Source organism: Pinus tabuliformis, chromosome 6 (genome assembly GCF_031772625.1).
Source record: "Pinus tabuliformis cultivar Carrire ecotype Pingquan chromosome 6, CPIR1, whole genome shotgun sequence".
Lineage (NCBI taxonomy): Eukaryota > Viridiplantae > Streptophyta > Pinopsida > Pinales > Pinaceae > Pinus > Pinus tabuliformis.
Genome location: NC_142292.1, coordinates 1,897,850,564 through 1,897,873,817, shown reverse-complemented (window position 1 = coordinate 1,897,873,817; position 23,254 = coordinate 1,897,850,564). Strand labels below are relative to the sequence as shown.

General features: G+C 38.0%; 1 protein-coding gene across 1 annotated transcript; it reads right to left on the bottom strand.

Moving 5' to 3' along the window:
- Positions 1-15,611: 15,611 nt before the first annotated feature.
- On the bottom strand, positions 15,612-16,313 carry LOC149266777 (uncharacterized). Its single transcript, XM_089397430.1, has one exon. It carries the CDS (start codon positions 16,239-16,241, stop codon positions 15,852-15,854), a length of 390 nt encoding a protein of 129 aa, XP_089253556.1. The 5' UTR covers positions 16,242-16,313; the 3' UTR covers positions 15,612-15,851.
- Between the last annotated feature and the right edge of the window lie 6,941 nt (positions 16,314-23,254).

Here is a 23,254-nt window from a genome sequence, read left to right as displayed (position 1 = left end):
GAAGAAAATTAAAGTTGTTAAAATATGAACAAAAATTTATACATCTCAAAATTGAAATTGAACATTGGTCAATTCTCAAAGCAACAAGAGATGTCACATTTGTGAGCAAGAGAGTCGAAGATGAAAAGTGCATTATGTTAGATTGTTAAGCCTATATTCAAACTCATCTAAATTTGAAAATGCTACAAACCTTCTTGATCTTTTCACTAATCAAACCATATTGATATTGGAACAAGTTTCATAATGTTTTTCCAACATATAAATAATTTTATAAAGAATTCCATGTAATGACATACATTCTTAAACTCTAAGAAACTATATTTAGTCTCAAAAGATTTTGATTATCATTATTATCATTACAATTATAATTCTATATATATATAAATAAAGAATATTTCTAATAAATCTAATTTGAATGATTATGATCTTTTATATAAATTCTATTTTTCTAAAACAAAAATTATAAAGATAATTCTTTTAAATATAGTTTTCAACAAAAATATCATATAATAATGCCAAGAGATATACGTAAATGCATTACTAGATAAGATAAACACTTCCAGATATATTTTTATTTATTTAAAAAAACTAAATTTAAAAAAACTAAAAACTAAAAATAAGAATATATTAATTATAGGACAATGTAAAAGGAAACACTTGTTTTTAAGGAGACTGTCATGATAAATTGTTTTAAATATATAATAAAATGTAAATAAAATATTAAGAGTATCATATATGTATAAAATATATATAAGAATATAATTTGGAATATACAAATAAAATATAGTTTTTTATAAATATAATAATATAAATAATAAATAATATGAGATATTTTGATTTTAGTGGACATTAATCATATTATCATCAATATAAATATTAAATTTATGATTTAAAGTTTTAAAAGGAGAGATCAAAATTAATTTATAACTTGTATTTTTAAGATTAAGGGAAATAATCCATATTTTATTTTTCTGATTGAGGCAAATCATTCCCAGAGTTGTAATAAGAAAGAATCGCTATGACTAGGTATCTTATTCAGTCCAAGTAATTAAAAGAATTCTAAAATATTCATATTTCCACTCACACTAACTCAGTTGATTGTTGAAAATGAGAATTAATACAAAAAGGATGTGGTAAAATATTTTGACGTTGGCAAAATATTTTCATTTCCATGTTAAGTGACATAATTTTATATCAAACATTTAAGAAAAATAAATTAATTACAAATCTTAAAAAAAAAAATATTATATTTTCAATTTTGAACATGAGGGAGATGTATAATTCTTATTCTTTTTAAAAATATTTCAATATAAGACTTCAATAAACTATCTAAATACCTATGCTAATTAATTTATTTTAATATGAAACTTCATAGAGAGAAATTGCTATAAAAAATTATTCTAATTTTTCCTATAATAAAATATTTTAATATCTACTTTAATGTTTTCTACAATAATATATTTTAATATTTGAAGGGAAAAAACAATTGAAAGTAAAAATAATTAGTTGCTCTTTAATACAAAAGAAATGTGTAATTCATTCAATTGTGAATCTAAAAAACTTAATATGTGTGATAAATAAAATATTTTAATATACATAGCTAAATAATGTTGACATATATTTCAAAATATATTAATAAAAAAATAAATCTTTTAATGGAATAATGTACTTAATAAAAGAAATTCATTGTTTGTCATAAAATAGAATATTTTAAATTCTTATTCTTTTACATTTTCCCTTTTTTTGGAAATGTTTTGGTATTTTTTTTAAATCAATCAAATACTTGATCTAATTTATAAAATTTAAGTGTTAATGAATATTTCGAGGGAAATGAATCGCTTTATATACTTAAAAATTCAAATTAACATTTTAAGTCATTTACACATATGTTTATGCAATTTCTCTCTCTCTCTCTCTCACATATATATACACCAAGAGGTATCAAATCTCTGTAAGTGTAAATCATATTTCAAATTTTACACTCTAAAATAATTTCTAACCTTAAAATAATTGATCTTTTTGGGTACTTGGTAGATCTGTGGTCAAGATGGATCTGTATTGGTGTATATGAAGAATTCAAACAACATAGGAGGCAAGAGATTTCCAAGATTTGATTACAACTTTTCCAAAAAATTAGCCTTCGATTTAAGCAAAAATGCCCAATATTGTGTGGTTCATTAGAGGATAAAAGAGGAGATTTTTCTACATAATAATGATGATATGAAGAAATGTAATTACTTCAAAATTCTAGGGGAAATTGTTAGGTGACAAAGACTTAGAAATTAAAATGAATCTAAGATATTATAAGGAGGTTATCAATTCCAATAGTGAAAAAAAATAAAAAAAAAATTATCTATCTTATTCAATGTCAAGAAGAAAGTGAACATTGTTAAAATAAAAACAAATTCTATAGTAACGCAGGGTTACCCCTGCTTACAGCCATAGTATGCATGTAGAATGCATAATCATATTTTTCCCAGGAATTTTAACTCACTATTGAGTCAAAATCTTCAAGCAACAATGGTTTAGGCCCCCTTTATTAAACACTACGAAATCATTCATTAAAATAGCCCAGTTTTTACTAAACCACCTTTCTATCAGACTTAATCACCCCTCATAAACCTTGTTTAATTCTTATTCCCGCATATATAACCAAACCCCACACTTTCCTTTGGTTAATTCGGACTTAACTCATAAAACCTTCATATCGCGCTTTATTCTATTATAAACCCTTTAAAATAGAATTCCATTGCAAACATACCTTTTCCACACTTTTTAAAGCCCTTGCACAGTTTCTGAGGTTTCCCTTTATCGTTGGTCGCAATCGCCATAGTCCACGACTCACATTAACACAGGACTCTTTTCACCTCCAATATGCGATTAACCTTTCTTTCAGATTTCAAATCATATAAACACACTTAATAAATTTTCGGGTCCGATCCTATCGCATGCCTCAATACTCCTCTGTTGATAAAGCACCATTAAATGCGGAGTGATCGCATCGGTGATCACAATTGCATAAATCTTGAAGTTGGGGTTTATTACTTCTGCGAAGTGTGATTAACTCTCTGTCGTCGATCGAAGTATACAATCCAACGGTTCACGCTTTGATCGCATATCACAATCACTCAAGGCTTGAGGCCAGATTTATTGCTCTTGTTACTTCCTCCGATGCAATATTAGAACTCCACCCATTCTTTGCGATTTAACCCTGGTCGTTGATCATAAAGATCCAATGGTTCCTGTGGGCCGATACTTCATCTCTTCATTCCTCTCTTCACTTGGTTTTTACGTCATTTCTTGAGTTCTTGTCTGGTTTTGAGTTTTCTTCAAGGTTTCGGCCTTTCACTCTTCCGCTGCTCAACTCTCTCTCAAGCTTGACTTCACGAATTCTCACTTCGCTGCCTCTCTTTGAGCTTCACTCTAATCTTTCAGTTGCATTCGATGATCCATTATGATTCCTCTAAATCATTCTTCTCCTCTGCATATTGTATAGAACTCTGCCTGCAAACAACTATTACATAATTACGATTCACTATAAGTTAACACTCAAAACACACTTATACAGGTTTGAAATTAGCCTCTGTATTTATAAATATAAACAACGAATTATTACATACTAAGGCTCTATCTTTCTAGCCTGATTCTTCTAATTAGTGGCCTCTGCTTCACACTCTGCCCATAGGCTTTAAATCCCACACTCTAGCTAACCAGCTAACCTCTAACTTTCTACTTCCTAACTTTCTAACCCCTGTCTTTGCATTTTAGTCTTACATTTATATAAAAGGACTCTAAAACCAATTCCTAGTTTAGATCCATAAATTCTTCAACAAAATCCTGAAATCTCTTCCTCATCCCTAAGGATCCTCTCTAATCCATAAAATCATGAACTAACTCCTAATCTGAGTTTTACAATTAATTCTCAAATCCTCTAATCTCTCAATTACCCTATATCCCTCATGTTATCCTACAGTCGAGAACATTTACAAATATGCCTCACTGATCCAGGTGGATATTGGTGGCCACCTGCTAAGTCCACCTGGACCCCCACCATTGTTTCTCTCAGCATTTTTAGTTTCCTTAATTGTAGCACAACTTACTATTTTTAGCAGTTTTTCGGGTCCTGAACTTCTGGAGCCGTTTTGAGGCCCTAAACGACGTTTTTTGGGAAATAACATGGTCCATGGACCGATGTTGCCCTTCCCAAAGTGGTAGTGCTCGGATAGATCTTTCTAACGAGATATTGTACGTGTCAAACAGAGATCGTATGCCAAAGTTACGACCCCGGGAAGTTGATGTACCAATTTACCCAAACGGGGCCTGGGCCCACAGTTTGGCGTTTCATCTCCTAGGGTTAGGTTTTGGAATGTTAAGGGTTTTCCATTGTTTCTCAACAATAAATAGGCCTTTGAGCCTCATTGTAACACAGTTCAGAGGCATGTAGCCACCACATCTCTTCTCAGAGATAAGCTACCATCGCCCTAGCTGGTTTATTTCCATTTCTGGTTGTAAGCATATTTCAGTATTTTCCATTAATGAAATGAAGTATTATTTCCACTGCATCTTTGTGTATATGGTTATCTCTGTAATTTTTTGTGTTCCTATTTAAATTCGGATAAGTGGTATCAAAGCGGTCTGCTTTTTCTCTGTTTTTCTTTGCATGTCCCCAACAAGGTCGGGATATAAGGAGTTAGGGCTTGAACTGGTTGAACCTTTGCAAGACCAGCCTCGCAAATCCCGACGGCCTCCCATGGAAGATGAGAATAAAGACGAGGGGGCAGGAGATCCCATCAAAATCTTGCTCGAAGAAGCCCTCGAGCGACAACGGAACGCGATGATGGACACCTTTGCCCAGATCCTTCGGCGGCTACCCAGAAGCAACGCATCGGCTTCCAGCAGCTACTTTGGAAACACCACGCCCTTTAAGGTACAAGTTAATTTTGAAATCCCCATATTCGAGGGTCAGATAGACGTAGATGCCGTAGATAAATGGTTAAAACTGCTAGAGGGTTATTTTTTTGTTCATGAATTTTCAAGTCAGGAAAAGATTGTTTTCGCTCTTCTCAAAGCAGCTCCCCACGTCAAGGACTGGTGGGAAACCTACTGCGAGCAGAAGGATGAAAGTACTGGCTCACTATTTTCAGCCACACCCACCTGGAATTCATTCCGGGATGCCATCAAGGAGCAGTACTACCCTGTTGGAAGCTATGAGGATGAATACATAAAGTGGACCACGCTGCGGCAGGGAAGGGACCAAGACGTGCCGGAGTTCACCAATCTTTTCCATACCCTTTGCACAAAGTTGGGTATCAAGGATTCGGAGCAACATTTGATACTCAAATACCGTGGCTGCCTGCACAAGTACATCCAGGAAGAAATACAATTCCTGAACATCTCCTCGCTCGGCGCAACATATCGATATGCCGTCAAGGTCGAGCGGAAGTTTAAACAAAAGAAGCGAGACTTTGGATCTGCGAATCCAAAGCAGGGGAAAGGTGCCCCTAAACCATAGAACAAAGGACAAAGCCAAGGCAGGACAGCCCAAGACAACCCGCCGAAGCTGCAAGCAAAGAACAGCGCCGCGAAGCCAGAAAAGGACACTGGAAAATGGTGTGAGTTCCATAAGAGCTCCACTCACAACACAAGTGAGTGTCGAGCCAAGCAGTCACTGGTGGCTGAGCTAAAGGTTTCAGAATCAGATGCATGTTCCGACTCTAAGTCAGAACCCGATAAGGGGAATGAAAAAGGGAAGCAGATCATTGATGTGGATCCCAACGCCATTGTTGCTACCGCCAAGATACAGAAAAATGAACCCGAAGATCCATAGGAGGAGGAGCGTCTCTTCCACTCCCAGATGTGGGTAAAGGGCTCCCCGATACAGTTCATTATTGATAGCGGGAGTCAAAAGAACCTCATTTCGGCAGAGGTCATGAAGCGGTTGGGCTTACCAACCATAGCACATCCACAACCATACACCATTGGGTGGCTTCACCAAGGACGAGATCTTCGCATGAGCCAGCAGTGTCGCCTTCCATACAACATCAAGCCCTTCACGGATGAGGTATTGTGTGACATTGCTCCCCTTGAAGTTTGTGATGTATTATTAGGACAACCATACTTGTGGAAGCGACATGCTATGTATGAATCAAGGCCCCGTGCTATTATTATTACATTGGGAAATAAGTTGTACAGGGTACCAGAGGTAGCACCACCTACCGCCGTCTCTTTGATTACTGCAAAACAATGCAGTAAGATCATTTCCAAAACTAGGAAATTTGTTTTCCTGATGATACGCCCTCAAGGAAAGAAGAAGACGGTGGCCACGGCCTCCAGACGGGGCCCCTCTGCACGACAACTACAGATGGACAAGGTTGTGGAGGAGTACGAGGACATCTTCACCTCCCCTGCAGGGGTTCCTCTGCACTGTCAGGTCAAGCACTCCATCGATCTGACCCCAGGTGCATCGCTACCCAATGGACCAATTTATCGGTGCTCCGTTCTGGAGAACAATGAAATCAAGAGGCAGATTCAGGAGCTCCTGCAGAAAGGTCACATCCGTCCGAGTTCATCGCCTTGTGGGAGCCCGATCGTGTTGGTACAGAAGAAGGATGGGACGTGGAGACTCTGTATTGACTATCGGGCACTGAACAAGATCACTGTCCGTAATAGGTACCCGATCCCGCGGATTGATGACCTCCTGGACCAACTAAAGGGGGCGAAATATTTCAGCAAGATCGATCTGAAGTCAGGATATCACCAGGTACCAATCGAAACCTCTTATGTGTGGAAGACTGCCATCAAATCCAAGGAGGGCCTTTTCGAATGGTTGGTTATGCCTTTCAGATTGACGAATGCTCCTGCAACCTTCATGAGGCTAATGGATGACATCTTGCGGCCATTCACCAACTCCTTTGTAGTAGTATACTTGGATGACATTTTGATCTTCAGCTAGAGTTGGGAAGAGCACCTCCACCACATCCGACAGGTTCTCCAAACACTGCGACAACACAAGCTATGTGCCAATTTGGAGAAATGCACTTTTGGCATGATCCAGGTTCAGTATCTGTGATACATCATTGATGAACAGGGGGTGCATGTCAATCCAGCCAAGATCCAAGTCATTCGGGATTGGCCATCTCCAACCACTCTAACAGAGCTCTGCAACTTTCTAGGTCTTGCCAACTTCTACCGCAGGTTCGTGTTGGGGTTTTCTCATATTACTTGGCCCTTGAGTCAAGTCACCAAGGGAGGGGTGAAAGCAAAATTCTTTTGGTCTGAATCTCAACAGAAGGCATTCATGGAGTTGAAGGATCGCCTCTGCACGACACCAGTGCTCGCATTACCAGATTTACAACAACCATTTGAGGTCGAGACAGATTCCTCTGACTATGCTATTGGGGCAGTCCTTACTCAACATGGACATCCAGTGGCATATCACAGTGAAACACTTTCAGACACAGTCCGGAAGTACCCCACTTATGATAAAGAGATGTATTCCATTGTACAGGCCTGCCAACAATGGAAGCATTACATTTTGGGGAAGGAAACGGTCATCCACACAGACCACCGACCCCTGCAGTACATACAGACCCAAGGGAAATTGCAGAATGATCGCCATCAGAAGTGGTCTACATACCTGCAACAGTTCCACTTGAATATCAAGTATAAGAAGGGTAACACCAATAATGTTGCAGATTGCCTCAGTCGACCACCGATCATGGTGTTAACCACCGTGCTCAACTCTTGTGGGCACGAGACTTCTGATTGGCCACTTCTCTACAAAAGCGACCCAGAATTCGGCCACACATACCAGAAACTCTTGGAGGGTTGGCATGTTCCAGATTTTCACCTCCAGGATGCCTTGTTATGCCACCTGGGTCACCTTTGTGTTCCTTCAAGCGAGCGTGCCAAGATGATTTGGGAAGCACACTACAGTCGGGCTGCTGGGCGTTTCGGGGTCGAGAAGACAATGGTAGTACTGCAAAATTATTTCTATTGGCCGAATCTTCGACAGGATGTTGGGAAGTACATCAGATCATGTACTGCCTGTGCCATTGCCAAACCGACCATTAAGGAGCACGACCTTTATACCCCGTTGCCTACCCCTAGTCAACCTTGGGAATCCATCTCCATGGATTACATGTCAGGCCTTCCTTCCACTAAGCATGGAAATGACTGTGTTTTTGTGGTCGTCGACAGGTTCTCGAAGATGGCCATTATGGCAGCCTGCAAGAAGAATATCACAACAGAAGCCACTGCTAAACTCTTCTTCGAACGAGTGTGGGTGCACTTTGGGATCCCACAGTCTATCATCTCAGATCGGGACAGTCGGTTTCTCAGCACATTTTGGTCCAGTCTCTGGTCAATGCTGGACACCAAACTCACGAAGTCCACAGCCTTCCATCCTCAAACTGATGGCCAGATAGAGGTTGTCAATAGGATGATTGTGCACATTCTGCGTATGTATAACTCAAAGCATCCATGCACATGGGACGAGAGCCTCCCCTATGTTCAGCACAGCTACAACCGAGCTCTTCACAGCTCCACTGGCCATAGCCCTTTTCAGGTGGGTTTGGGATTCCAGCCATTATGCCCCATTGATGTGGCCATGCCACTTGCAGCTACTCACATAAATTCAGCTCATGTCCAGTCCAAAACAGATAAGGCCACCAGCTTCATTGAGCGCATCCAACATATTCGCGAGCAGGTCCATGACATTCTTGAGAAATCAAATGCCAAGTACAAGCAGCGACATGATCAACATCGGGTGCCACACAAGTTTCAGGTGGGCGACAAAGTCTAGTTGCATTTGCAAAAGGAACGCCTTGCTGGAGCCTATCGGAAATTGAGACCACTCTAATATGGTCCTTACACCATTACTAAGGCTATGGGAGACAATGCATTTGAGCTCAGCATTCCCCCATTCCTTGGCCTGCACCCAGTGTTCAATGTGGACCGCCTTCGACCATACTTTCCACCATTGCTAAACACATCCGACATTGAAGAACATCTTTCTCCCACAGAATTAAATCCAGATTGCATGGAACAAGCTACAACTGATCGGATCATAGACACACAGATCAAGAACACTCGCCAACAGAATATCCAACTGTATCGAGTTGTCAAAGCAGGCCAACTCCTTCAGCAGGGCAAGTGGCTCACCAGGGAACAAGTTCAGCAAAAGTTTCCTCATCTCATGGAGGAACTAAACGCAATGGGGACCATTGCTTCCTAAGGGGGGAGGAATGATCCAGGTGGATATTGGTGGCCACCTGCCAAGTCCACCTAGACCCCCACCATTGTTTCTCTCAGCATTTTCAGTTTCCTTAATTGTAGCACAACTTACTATTTTTAGCAGTTTTTCGGGTGTTGGACTTCTGGAGCCGTTTTGAGGCCCTAAACGAAGTTTTTTGGAAAATATGGGGGCAACATGGGTCCATGGACCGATGTTGCGCTTCCCAAAGTGGTAGTGCTCGGATAGATCTTTCTAACGAGATATTGTACGTGTCAAACAGAGATCGTATGCCAAAGTTACGACCTCGGGAAGTTGATGTACCAATTTACCCAAACGGGGCCCACAGTTTGGCGTTTCATCTCATAGGGTTAGGTTTTGGAATGTTAAGGGTTTTCCATTGTTTCTCAACAATAAATAGGCCTTCAAGCCTCATTGTAACACAGTTCAGAGGCATGTAGCCACCACATCTCTTCTCAGAGATAAGCTACCATCGCCCTAGCTGGTTTATTTCCATTTCTGGTTGTAAGCATATTTCAGTATTTTCCATTAATGAAGTGAAGTATTATTTCCGCTGCATCTTTGTGTATATGGTTATCTCTGTATTTTTTTGCGTTCCTGTTTAAATCTGGATCACTCACTATATTCAATTAAATCTTATTCTCACTAAAATCACTCAAAAGCCTAAATAATTATATTAATTCACACTTAGGAGACCAACTCCCTTGAAAACACAATACCCCTATGTCTACTAAAATATAATGACATTATTGGGTTGAATTCTCCTCCCAAAGTAGAAAATTTTCATGATCTCTTTATCATGTGTCTTCATAAGTTGATAGAAAACCTCCAGGGTCCCAAACTTTAGTTTGGGATTTTTTGAAAGCTTTTCATCTTTGTTGCTATTGTATGTCTACTATTTTCTATTTCATATTCATCTCCTTGTCAATCAAGTTCAAATTTTGATTGATCATGCTTCCTGTTGTTATCATTTTCCTCCATATGGACTGCTTCATCATTAACTGCCACATTTCTTCAATCTCTGTGTCTAGCATATTCTTGGTCTGGTCCATACTTTGCCACTTACTGCTATTTCCTTCTCTCTGCTTCAGGTTGTTGTTGTTGTTGTCCAGTAACTCGTCAAACTATTGTTGGTTACTTTCACTTTGGAGTTTCTAATTTGCTTTCTCTTCTACTTTTGCTCTTGCTACCATTGTCGACATTTCTCTTGCTCTTGCTCCAACTTTTTCTTTGAACACATCTCCTCACATGCATCGTTCATTCGTCTATTCGTGAACACATCCTTTTGCATGTACTCTCCTTGTTCACGCCATCCATCGTTGTGTCATGTATTTTCATGTACATGTATTTGCAATCACTCATGATGAGATGACATCAAATCCATAAACCTCATAGTCTACCATGATGCATGATCGTTCACTTTCGGATGCAGGTGACCGGCAGAGAGGACAAGGTTGCAAAACTGCACGGGGCAAGTTTCAAGATAGGATGCGAGCTCTAGGCACTACTGGTAAAAGTTGCACAGAGGTCACTGGGAGACTGAGATGGACAATCCAGATTGGCCGGAGGGAAGATTTGCGCAATTTCTTGAGGGAAGAAATTTGGGCAGTAGAGGAGTTTGGTAGTAAAAACTGCGCAATTCCTAGAGGTAGCTGGATGTGGACTTTAGGAGACTTGGCAGCAAAAACTACGCAATTCCTAGAGGGAGCTGACAACAGGCTGCTGGGTTGTTAGAGACAAAAGCTGCGCACTTTCTAGTAGGCTGACCTGCTAAAACCCTCTACGTAGTTTCTGAGCTGGGCGGGATGCTGAGCTGCTGATAGGATTGCTCAAAAGTCTGCGCAGTTTTCTGGGTGAGCAGTTGGCCGGCTGACTGGGTGATTGGTTGGAAAAACTATGCAATTATAGAGGGGAGATAGGGATGGACACTTGGTGTCTATCTAGCCTATCTGCGCAGTTTTCTCAGTCAGCAAAGCAGGAAAGGTTTGCAACTTCTGCGCAATATTTGAGGGGAGTGACTCCTGGGGTCACTACCCGGTCAAACTCTTTGGTTGACCAGCAGGAGGGTTGGTTGATGTGCTTGCCAGTAGTGTTGATTGAGATGGATTGTTCAGGAACTTCTGTGTTGTTCTGGTTGGCAGTTAGTCTAGTTGATTTCAGGATTGCACTGTGCAGGCTGCTTGGGAGATAGCCTCAAGCTTTGCATAATTGTGGGCAACTGTACATGTCCAATGAGGGATGAAACTGCGCAATACAACTCAAAGAAGGTCTGTTTGTTGGAGGGTGATCCGGTTGTCATAATTTTAGCAAAATGACTGTGTGTGAGTGACTAAACTTGTGCATACACGACCTTGCAAACACACACTCAACTATACTTGACGATAAGAAACCTCAAACCATTAAGACAACATATACTCAATGTCACTGACCGACAGTGAGTGCAATAGATGTTTACTTATCGAACACAACTCAAAGAAAACCTTCAACATCACTAGAACGAGGTTGTAAGAATGACATAGCAATCAACATGTGGAAGACGATAGTTGGTCGAACAAGTGAAAAAGAAGCAAGACATGTAAAAGAAAAACATAAGATTATTTTTGTGCACATGCATGTTACTAAGGACAGGGTGATATGAGAATGACAAGCAGTCCTGCAAACTCAACTAAGAAGTGTACTTTGAAAGATATTCTGTACTTACCATACTTATCCTCAAGATGATCACGCATTCGATCCTTATCTTTTCCATTAATCGATTCCTTGGTCCTTCTCCTCATCTCCTTGGAAGTGATTTCAGCATGTCACCTTCTCCTATAGTCACTGAGGTAGATCTGCGCAATTTTAGAGGACATTGAATGTTACCGGAATGAGGCCCTGGGAGGTCCATCTGTGTAATTTCTACATGCAAGACCAACAAGACAACTTGGACAACACTACACAGTTTTTAGGCCCAAAACACTGTTGTGGGATAGGGGTCCCGGGAGGACACCTCTTCGCAATTTTTGAGTTTAGTGCAACTGGACTGCTCTGCACATTTCTAGAGAGCAATGTTAGTTGGGATCTCTACGGGCTGTGGGGTTTTAGCAAGCAAGGGAGGTTGGTGTCTCTGCACACTACGAGGTTTCAATAGGCAAAGGAGGAAGCTTGATGGTTGCAGAAACAAAGCACATAGTTCTGGGAAGCTGGATGAGGCTAGGTTGCTTGCGAAAATGGCTAAGTGTGAGATCATTGAAACATATGCAAACATTGATAGGACCCAACTATGATCACACACTGACACTTAGTGACACAACGTAGACCATCCAGAATACAAAAGACATACTTTGCTTCATGCAACAACCTTCGTGACATGAGTGTGTGAGGTGAGTGTGAAAACTTTCTATGTGATGACAACCACTCATACGCACACAATTTCCTTGAAGTAAGACAACATCCCCTTTACATGACAAACAACAACACTTGTTCCAAAATATGACAAATGTTGCATGAAGATGAGAACACGGACAACTCTTTATATCAAGGAGGGGAGCTTGAAATGATCAGCTTACCAATCAAGCGACCAAGGATAATCGATCGCACGAACAGAGATAGTCTCTGAAATTTGCATGCGAGCCAAAATTTGGGAGGGTGGTTATAGCCGCTACAACATGACCGTAGCACTACAAATGGACACATTGTGTACTGTCATACTCTCTGTGTCTACGATGCATGATATGAAAAACTTGATTGCTCAAGATCAAGTCTGATTGGGGTGTTACCCTTGATTATGTGGATTGACTTTCATCATTGGGAAGAGAATGGTAATTTCTTATCACTCACTCTGTATTGATCCTTCTTATTGATCATTATATAAATCTTCAGCAGAGATGAGACGAGATGCAAGGATAGTACATGATGTTTATGATGCAATGATAGTGTTTGGATATTGGCAGGTGGAGTTCTCCCTAGTTGAGAGGGAGTGTTAAAGTTGGCAACTAAGGATAAATTCCCTCATTTGGAAACTCCTCTTTTGATGACACTCTTCACCTTTGAAGCACACTTGATGGCATCATTCTTCATTTGAAATTTTGGAATTTTTGTCCTACAAATGCCTCTTTTTCATGTTAGCTTAGATCTGCCACTATTCATGTCATCCCTCTTGATGAAAAGACATGTCTCTTCACCCACACCAACCACTATAAATATAACCTCATGTTCACTTGATTTGGCACATTCACAACACATCATTCTCTATATGTTTTCAGGTTTGCACTAGTATGCCTAGTCATGTGATGCATTTGCATCTCATAGCTTAACAAGCCCCGGTATTCCATCGATATCAAGGGATCATGGATGCAGCATTCAAAATAAGGGACATGTCATTGTTTAAGCTTTGTGTTCAAGTAAAAAACTCCAAAAAACATATAACTCCAACCATGGTGGATATCAATAAACCCATATAATGGAAACAACGTAGCACTAATTATTAAAGTTATGCCTGGATCATAAGCTTAAAAGCCAACACAAAGGAAATAAAGCACCAAAAGCTACAAACCACTTCAAAGATAAGCCTTAAAGGTACTAGTAATCACAGGAAGTCTCGTATGCATATTATTATTCTAACACATATAATATTAAGGTATTAACACACTAATGTTATTAAATAATATTAATTAGCTTGACTTTTATTTTGTTGCTAAATCATTGTGTGTCCTGATTAGTTGATTGAATACCATGGATTCATGTGACATTGTTATGAAATGTTAGCTCTAATTCTATTGTGATCAGTTGGTGTTACACTACAGTGACTACATCTCAGCAAAAGGGAGGTCATTATCCCTTCCCCCTTGAATGGCCGTCTCTTTGTCCACTTATTGCAGTGCTTTAAGCACTTAAAGAAAATGATATTGGCAATGTCATTGTGCATGAGACATTCATCACACTATATCAATGAAATTCAAGTTGAGAAATGTTGAACACAAATTTTATTCCACTAATTACTATTCTAATTATACCTAACAATTTTTTAAATCTTAAATTAATAATTAATTAATTAATCTGATCAATAACCTTAATTCTCCATATAGAATGCACTAGATATTAATTATTAAATAAATAACAATAATTATGATGGGCCATAAAAGCTAAAGCTTTCCCTAATGAAAACACCTTCTACACACTTTAGTACAATTAAATTTTTAATCAATTTCACGTATTCAGGTTGTTGTTTTAACCTATTGCAATTTTTTCAATTTCATTGGGTAGGTTTTCATTACTGTTATCCTTCAAATATTTATCATCCATCACTCCCTTTCCAACAAGTGAACGTGGCCTTTGGGTGTTTCCTTTTTAGTAAATTCCAAAGAATTTAAAATTTGAAGGTCCCACGCGTGAAACACAAGATGTGTTAAATTAAGAAATAAAAATTAAGCAAATTAATTTAAGCCGAGAGCTACCCTGAGACGGCTTTTGTTCACAAACCCAAAATTCATCTCTCTCTTTCAATGAAATTCAAGCTCAACGAAATAGTTGAGAAATGTTGAGCAAATAGTTATTCGCCCATTACTATTCTAATTACATATCTGCACTCATGTACGCGCAATTTCTTATATCTTAAATTGACAAGCAATTTCTTAAATTTTAATTTGACAATTAATTTTAATTAATCTGATTAATAGCGTTATTTCTTAGTGTGAAATGTGGGATGCAGAGGAGATCTGTAATTGTGTGGAGACTTTTTATTGTGTCAATAGATTTCATTGTGTGAAAAAACTTGTGCATAGAGATTTTATTATGCTATATTTTTTTTCTTTAGACCAAAAAACACTTAAAATAAACATAAATGGTGAGATAAACGATTGTCAATATTTATTTATAACATGTCTATAAATAATATTTGTTACGAAATCCTAACCATTTATTTAATTAAAAATCCTAAATCCTTAAATCTCTAATTCTTAAGGAGCTACATTTGCAATTTTTATGATATCGATCTGCTCATCTGTTATTTGTTAGGATTCCAATGGATGTGGCTATCTTTGGAATCCAATGTTTGCATTTTTTTATCATTAAGATGGTCATCACCTTTTAATTAACACAGCCCATCTTGGTTCATTTATAAGATATTGCCTTTCACATTAACCAATGATTTGGCGGTATTCTGTAAAAACCATCACAATTATTGCTCTATTAATTTGCAGGAAAATCTTCACATCATAAAGAAAGTTCAGACGGGTGCGATCCACTAGTTTATGTGTCTGTTCATCATTCAAAGTGAGTACAAAACAGTAAATCATAATCATGCAAACCAAGTTTGAAGCTTAAGGAAATAAAGAATAATTATTATACATAAAAAAAAATCTATCATATGCAGAAATTATACAATAACAAATGCCCAACGAATATGGGCTTTTTCCACTCTCAGGTGCAGAGATAAAAAGAATATCGCACTCAAAAAATAACCAGCAGCAGCCCTAGCTCGAAATGACGTGAATGAATCCCATCACCATACATATGTAACTAATCCACCACGCTCCATTTCCTCCTTGAACAATATTGAATGGCTGTTTCACATCGTTATAACAATGAAAGATGGAGATGATAACGCATGGAGGCAGGCTTAAAGAAGGAATGCAACTCCTCCAACCAAGGCGGTCCCAAAGATTGCCATCTTCCCTAAACTGGTGGTAGAGACAGTCCCGCTGCTAGGGTTCGGTGGGGAAGCGGTGTCTGGGCCTTGAGCCGAAGGGCCAGAAGCTAGAGTTTGAACTGTGGGAGAGGAGGCTGAGCTTGGTGGGGTGGCCACTTTGGAAGGAGCAAAAGCGGGAGAAGAAACAGTTGGGGAAGTCGCAGGAGGCGGCGAAGCCGGTGATGGCGCTGGTGGAGATTGAACCGGCGACGCGTTGGGAGCTGTTGCAATGGGCGACGGTGCTGGTGCCCGTGCGGGAGAGGCTGAGCTCAGCAATCCCAGCACGAAAACGAAGCAGAGAAGTGTATTGAATCCAGCCATATTATGTAGAAATAGCAGTTCTGAAGGGATACTAGTGCAAATTTGTGTCACCGAAAGTGTATACAGTCGATCTTTTCGCTTCCACAGAAATGAAGTATGTGAAGGACGGGGGAGAGGATGATATATAGGTGTTGTGGCGAAGTCGGCTTCGGGGAATTAGGGATTCGTTTTTGACACGCTGTTTCATGTAATGAGAGGAGGACCACTTCAAAGTTCAAACCCCTTTATTTCGGGGAAGCAACGCCGACCATTTCCTCCGTTAGTCTTTGGCTGCGGTTTTATCCGCGTCCCTGCTGAACAGCTCCTTTAGTTGTTGGAACTTGTCACCGACCATTTCCTCTGAGCGTACAACTGTACACTAGGAGCGTACATTACGAAGTGATCCGCTCCACTACGTGTTCGGCTATGGCGAGAATGTTTCTTGCTCGGCAGAATAATGATGCACATGCGGAAGGGCATGGTCGTAGTGAGGAGGTGTCAACATCCGGGTAGCTTGTAAACTTGATCAAGTTTAAAATTCTAAAGCTTTCCTTTAAAGTCGTCGCCATAAGTATCCACATGTTTAAAGTTCCACCGGCATGAATGATCATGTTTAAACTCCTCCAGTATTGGTGTTAGATTTTTTTGCTCGAATGCGGAATTTTATTTATTTAATAATGTTTTAATAAAAATTTTACAACAAAGTTATATTTTTTTTAAATAGTGAGAAAAGTTATTATAATTGAGTGGGATGGCTATGAATGGAATAGCCATCATTCGCTGTAATACTTGCTCAAAACAAAACAAAAGTTATACTTACTCATTAACTAATAGGAATATTGTCTGAAAATTCTATTTTTTAATTTAAACCTCATTCTAAAAGTTAAAGCTATCCATTTATTTACTCAAAACAAAACAAAAGTTATACTTACTCATTAACTAATAGGAATATGGTCTTAAAATTCTTTTTTTTTTATTTAAACCTCATTCTAAAAGTTAAAGCTATCCCTTTATTAACACAGTTCAGTAATTTAGTAGATAAAAAAAGGCATTAGTGATATTTTTTTATAATAATACGGATATTTCGTTTATGATTTATTAACTATTAAAATAATGGAAAAAAGTGCAACATACATTTATGATGTACATTGTTTTTGGAGTATGATGCAAAACTTTTTTTTGTTTCGATAAGTATTCTTCTTTCTAGTGTTTAAAGAAACCCAAGACTCAAAAGCATTTTACAAGAGTGAAAGCTTGCTCCCTTATGACCACTAATTGGTAATGTCATCATACATGATTTTCCTTGAATAGAGATGTGATGAATGACTTTGTATTCATGAATCATAGTAATTTGACACTAATTCATGATCAACCTTCCCATTATTTAAAGAAAGTTGACATATATGTTAAAAAAATAAAGTTAAAATATATCTATTTTTTATATTATTAGTATTATATTATTGTCCAATTTTTTTTCTAGTTTGATTTTTATTTTATGTTATGGTAAATTATACAAAGAATTTGCATTCCTTTTAAAAGCTTAAATTTACTAAAAGGAAACTAACAAATAAACATAATATACATCATTAATGTGTGGAATTTACAGAGGATTGCTACAAGTTTGTTGGAAAAGGGTAACTTGCTACAAAATTTCATATTGAAATTTCTATAAACATAAGTCCCTTAAATAGTAGAGAGTGAAATACTAATTTCACAAGGTATAGGTAGGTAGTGAACAATATCATCCTTCCATTGCTAAGAGTGACTCATCCAACCTAGTTTGATTTTGGTATTGATCAACTAGAAAGTGAACTTAGATCATTAACCAAAACACCAATTATATTACCAGAGGCTATTGGAACTGTGAACTATGATGGAAGTGGAAGAGACCTCTTGGAATATGAAACCAAGAGTAAAAAAAAATGTATTAATATAGTAAATCGTGTGAATAGAATGGCATCACATGTTTATCTAATTTGTTGTGTATTTACGCGAGTGTTTAACATGGTATTAGAGTAGGTGTATGTATGCCTTGACTAGTTATTTGTGAGCCACAATGTCTAGTTTTCTACAACCTCTATTTTTGTGGTCATCAACCTATTATACTTGCAAGCAATCAAAGATTCCTTGAACGATTTATTTTCTTATCATATGACAACACACATTTTTATTAGAGTCTCACCACTCAAAGCTTCTCAACGTTGCCCATGTATGTTTGACCTGTTTGTTTGCTTGTCATCTATGTCATTCTTAGCCATCATTTATGTCATTCACGTTTACAATTATGAATATCCTCTGGGCTAAATTTGAGTTGAGTTCTCTGCCCATAGCCTTGAAATAGTAAGAAAAAGCATTCCTATCAAACTCACTCGTTTCAAACATCAAGTGTTTTCTATCGTGCCATTTTCCTTTTGTTGTTCATTGTCTCTCCTATATTTGGTATGAAATACTCACATTCTATGACATCACCTTGTAGTGTTGGTATGTCAATTCATGGTTGACTCCTATTTCTAAGCAATCCTATAGTGACATTGGTCTTGTGCAACCTTATAATTTCAATTATTTAGTTCCAAGCTATTCTCGTTCTGTGTGGGATTACCTTAATTCTGAGTTAGTGATTATGCTAACCAGTTCAAGTCACATTTTTGAGCTCACCCATTATTAAATTTGTTGACACCACTCTGAGTGAGTTTGTGCATGTATATCCAAAGAAATTAGTTTACAATAATTCTTTAGTATGATGGCAAACATTTTCATTGGCAATAAAGGTTTGTCCTTTCCATGAGAATGTTGGGATTAATGAAAGACAATTAGGCTCATAAGTTCACACATGCTCATGCATCATGGTGGAATAGCCTAGCATAAAAATTGTACAAGCCATTCTCTTTTCTATTGACAACTCAATCTCGCTTCTAATCTAGTTTCCTTACAATGTCATGCATCCTTATTTTATTGCAATGAAAATGAATGGATAAAGAATTCCAAATTTGTCCCTTGACTCATACCAATGTAGAAGATTAGGATGATTGGAGCATAGGCCACAAGCCCCATTTGTATGTTATGACACCATCTGATCCCATAGGGGTGAAGTGAAATTCGAAGCCTAGTCCACGCCGTTTGAGAATTCAAATTTTAAAAGTTGTTCACCACTTTGTTGGATCGTACTTGTAGAATATCAAGACCAAATTTGACCCTATAGAAAGTGTGCCCAAAGACATCCATTGGAAATCTTAGTTTACCTTTTGTCAAAAGTTTAGTGGTAGTTGTTGAAAATGCAACAATAAAATCCTAGTTTAATTTTTTCCTTGAATTAAATTGGGAATAAAATTGTAATTCCACATCTCATGACAAATTGTATTAGTTAACTAAGTTAATTTGACATAGTTTGCTCAATTAAAATGAGTCGAGGGTCTAACTATATTCATGTAGAGTGTCTCTTACATTTAGGAGCACTAGTTGAGTGTATTTTGAGTTGTAATTAATTAATTCAGTTTAACAAAGTTAAAGTTAGTTAAATTAGTTCCAACAATTGGAGGAACTAGTGGGAGTTCTAGTAGTGTGGTGGTGCCTGCACTCCAAGTGGACTTGATCTGAAAATGTAAAAAGCTATTATAGACTTTATGTGAAGCTTGCTTATGTTACTTAGTGCAACAGATTGAAAAGATTGCTAATAACATAAACACATAGGCAAATTGAGACATAAACGTACACATCAACACAACGATAATTTGATAACAGAGTTCACCAGACTTCTTGACTACCTCTCCGGGTCCTTAGCTTCTAGTGTGACCACTTTATTATTCTTCAAAATTATTTTACAGACATGAGCTCAAAAACAGAGACTCAAATGAGAAAAAGAATCTCACCATTGTGTTCAGCTCGAAATTTTGAGTCAAACGAGTATAAACTTGCCCATATTTGACCTCTATGCCCTCTAGACCCCCTAGAATGTGCAAAACCACCTATGCCTTCTACAAAACCACTTTCCACAGACAAAAATTGCCCTCTGTGTTGTGGAAACCACCTCGGTCTGCGTGCCCTAGGTTTGGTGAGTTCGGCTCTGCAATAGGTTAAAAGGATTTTGGTTCAACTTTGTTTCAAGCCTGAATGTATGGGCATATTGGCTAGCCCAAAGGTGTAAAGGTGTGGTATATATTCCAATGTTGGAGGTCAGTGGGTCGAAATCTCCGCTCAACACTTCAGCATTTTGATATGGATTGATATACATATATAGTAACATATATCCGCATTAAAATTTGGGTGACATGTATCTCCGTGATCTGTTGGCTTATACATTGGATATATGGTAATATATACCATATATGGTTGTCTGTTGCAGGGGATGTGGTATAATTTTGTAACCAAATAAGGGGTCTGACAGCTGTGGGGTTCACCCCGGTCGACGACCCTTTTTTCCGGTGCCTTCAATCTCGCAACAATAAATATAAAATCAACAAATCCATTAAAAAGCACCTCGGTAGCCCAACTGGTGAGTGGATTCCGGTGAAGTCTTAGCAGCTTTGGGAGGTCAAGGATTCGACTCACCTTGACCCCAAATTTTTGGGATTTCATGCCAACATTGGGCAAATCTGGGCTAACAGATGTTAGCACCAGATTGGCCCATTCTGTCCAATCATGTGCCACCACGTCACTACTCCTGCTGATGTCATCCAGGATGGGTGGCATGTTCCTGGGATGCCACGTCCTGCTAATGTCACCCGGCATTGACCGTTGACTTTGAATTTGACCTTTTGACTTTGAATTTTTTACTTTTTTTCCATTTGCCCTAATTTTTCCCAAAAACTTTGACTGGCCATAACTTCTTCATCCGAACTCGGATTTACATGATGTTCACACTGTTGGAATCGTATCAACGAGCACTTTGATTTGATTTAATTTTCAACTTATCTTGAATACTTTTATTTGGAGGAAAAATTGAATCCATTTTCGACTCCTCCCCAATGGAAGCTTTTGGACCACCAAAAGTTTGGTTTTAGCTATCGAGTAAGTGACGATAAATTTCCTTCACTTTTCCAATCTTGATCCATTGTGCTTTACTTGGATTTATACCTTTGAGTCGACCTTGAATATAATCAACCTTTCCTCGTCACGAAGTCCTTATCCTCCTGTCAAGAACTATGTCCTCATGTACGTCATTGAGATACTCAGTCGAAAAATATTGGGTGGAAGGTAACTGAATTTTCTCTTCGGGATCTTGAATTAATTAAGGCCCATATAATCTCAAGTTTTCAACATTTACGAAGAAATAGATATGCATATATGCTGGTAGATCTAGGCAGAAAGCATTTTCACCAATTTTATCAAGTATTTTGAAAGGACCATATCTAATTGGTCTCAATTTCTTACCCTCCCCTTGTAGTCTTTCATTGCTAATGTATAACCAGACTTGATCACCAACTTTAAAACTATGCTCAAGTCGATGTTTGTCATGCTGGGCTTTATACTTTGTTTGGCTTCTTTCCAGCTATTCCTATACTGCCTGGTGAATGTCTTGGATTTGTTCAATGAACTTTGTTGCCTTGTCCATATCAATGTGTCCATCAACTACTATGCCTTTACCAATGACAAAATCCAAGGGAGACTTTGGTACAAAACACAAACAAGTCTCATAAGGAGATCTCTGAATAGAAGAATACTTTGCATGGTTGTAAGCATGTTGCACATAACACAAATGTTCATCCCAAAGCTTAGGATCCTTGCTGCAACATCCTCGAAGAAACTGTATCACTGTCCTATTGACCACTTCTATCTGACCATTTGTTTGTGGATGAAATGTCGTGCTCTTATTTAACCTAGTGTCCATTGAATCCCATAGACTTGACCAAAATTTCTCAACAAATCGAGAATCTAGATCAGATACAATAGAAGTGGGTAACCCAAAATGAACCCATACATTTTGAAAGAACAAACTTGCAGTTTGTTCAACTGTGACTTGCTTATTACATGGTATCAAAATACACATCTTACTAAACCTATCCACAACTACATACAAATAGTCATGACCCTTTCTAGACACTGGCAATCCCCCAACAAAATCCATGGAAACACTTTCCCAAGGATGAGAAAGAATTGGTAATGGAGTATAAAAGCCTAATTTTCTACTACTTGGCTTGCTTGTAGCACACATAGTACATCCTTTAATGTATCTAGAAATTGTTTCATTCATTCATGGCCAATATCAATATCTTTGTAATTGTGCAACTATTTTACTTACACCAAAATGACCTGATATGAGAGAAGTATGTGCTTCTTGAATTATATTAACTCTTTCAGTTTGTGGAATGAATAACTTTCCCAAATGATATAAGATTTTGTCCTTTATGAAATAATCCAATTCTTCTGCCTGCTTATCATGATTTAATGTTGCATATACATCCTTAAAATTTGTATCTTGAGCATATTGTTCAATGTAACTTTCATGAATTACGGAATGATGCTTAAATATAGTGGATGCATTTATGATTGGTCTTGATAACATGTCTGCAACCTTATTATGTATGCCCTTCTTATATCTGATAACAAGATGAAATTGTTGTAGAAACCCCATCCATCTATAGTGTCGTGATTTTTGCAATTTAGTATGTGAGTGTAAGTATTGTATTGGCTGATGATCTATATGTATTATTGTTTCTTTACCCATTATGTAATGTTTCCACTTTTTAACACTCTGTACTAATGCGTATAATTCTTTATCATACGTGGGATAGTTAACTACTGTTGACGTAAATGTCTCAAAATGAAAGAAAATGGGCTTTCTGTGTTGCATAAACACTGTCCCCATGGCATATTCACTTGCATCTATCCCGATCTCAAATGGATGCTGAAGATCTGGCAGTGCCAGTACTAGCACTGTACTGATCCTTTCTTTAAGTGTATTGAAGGCTTTCTGTTGTTTGCCTCCCCACTAAAACACCTGTTTCACACTTGTCAAAGCATGCAGAGGCACTGCAATCAAAGAAAAGTTAGAAATAAACTTCCTCCAATATTGTGGTGCCCCTAAGAAACTTCTGACT

Bases quoted from the DNA above. Each gene is read 5' to 3' on its own strand.
- LOC149266777 (XM_089397430.1), bottom strand. From the start codon at position 16,241: ATGGCTGGATTCAATACACTTCTCTGCTTCGTTTTCGTGCTGGGATTG.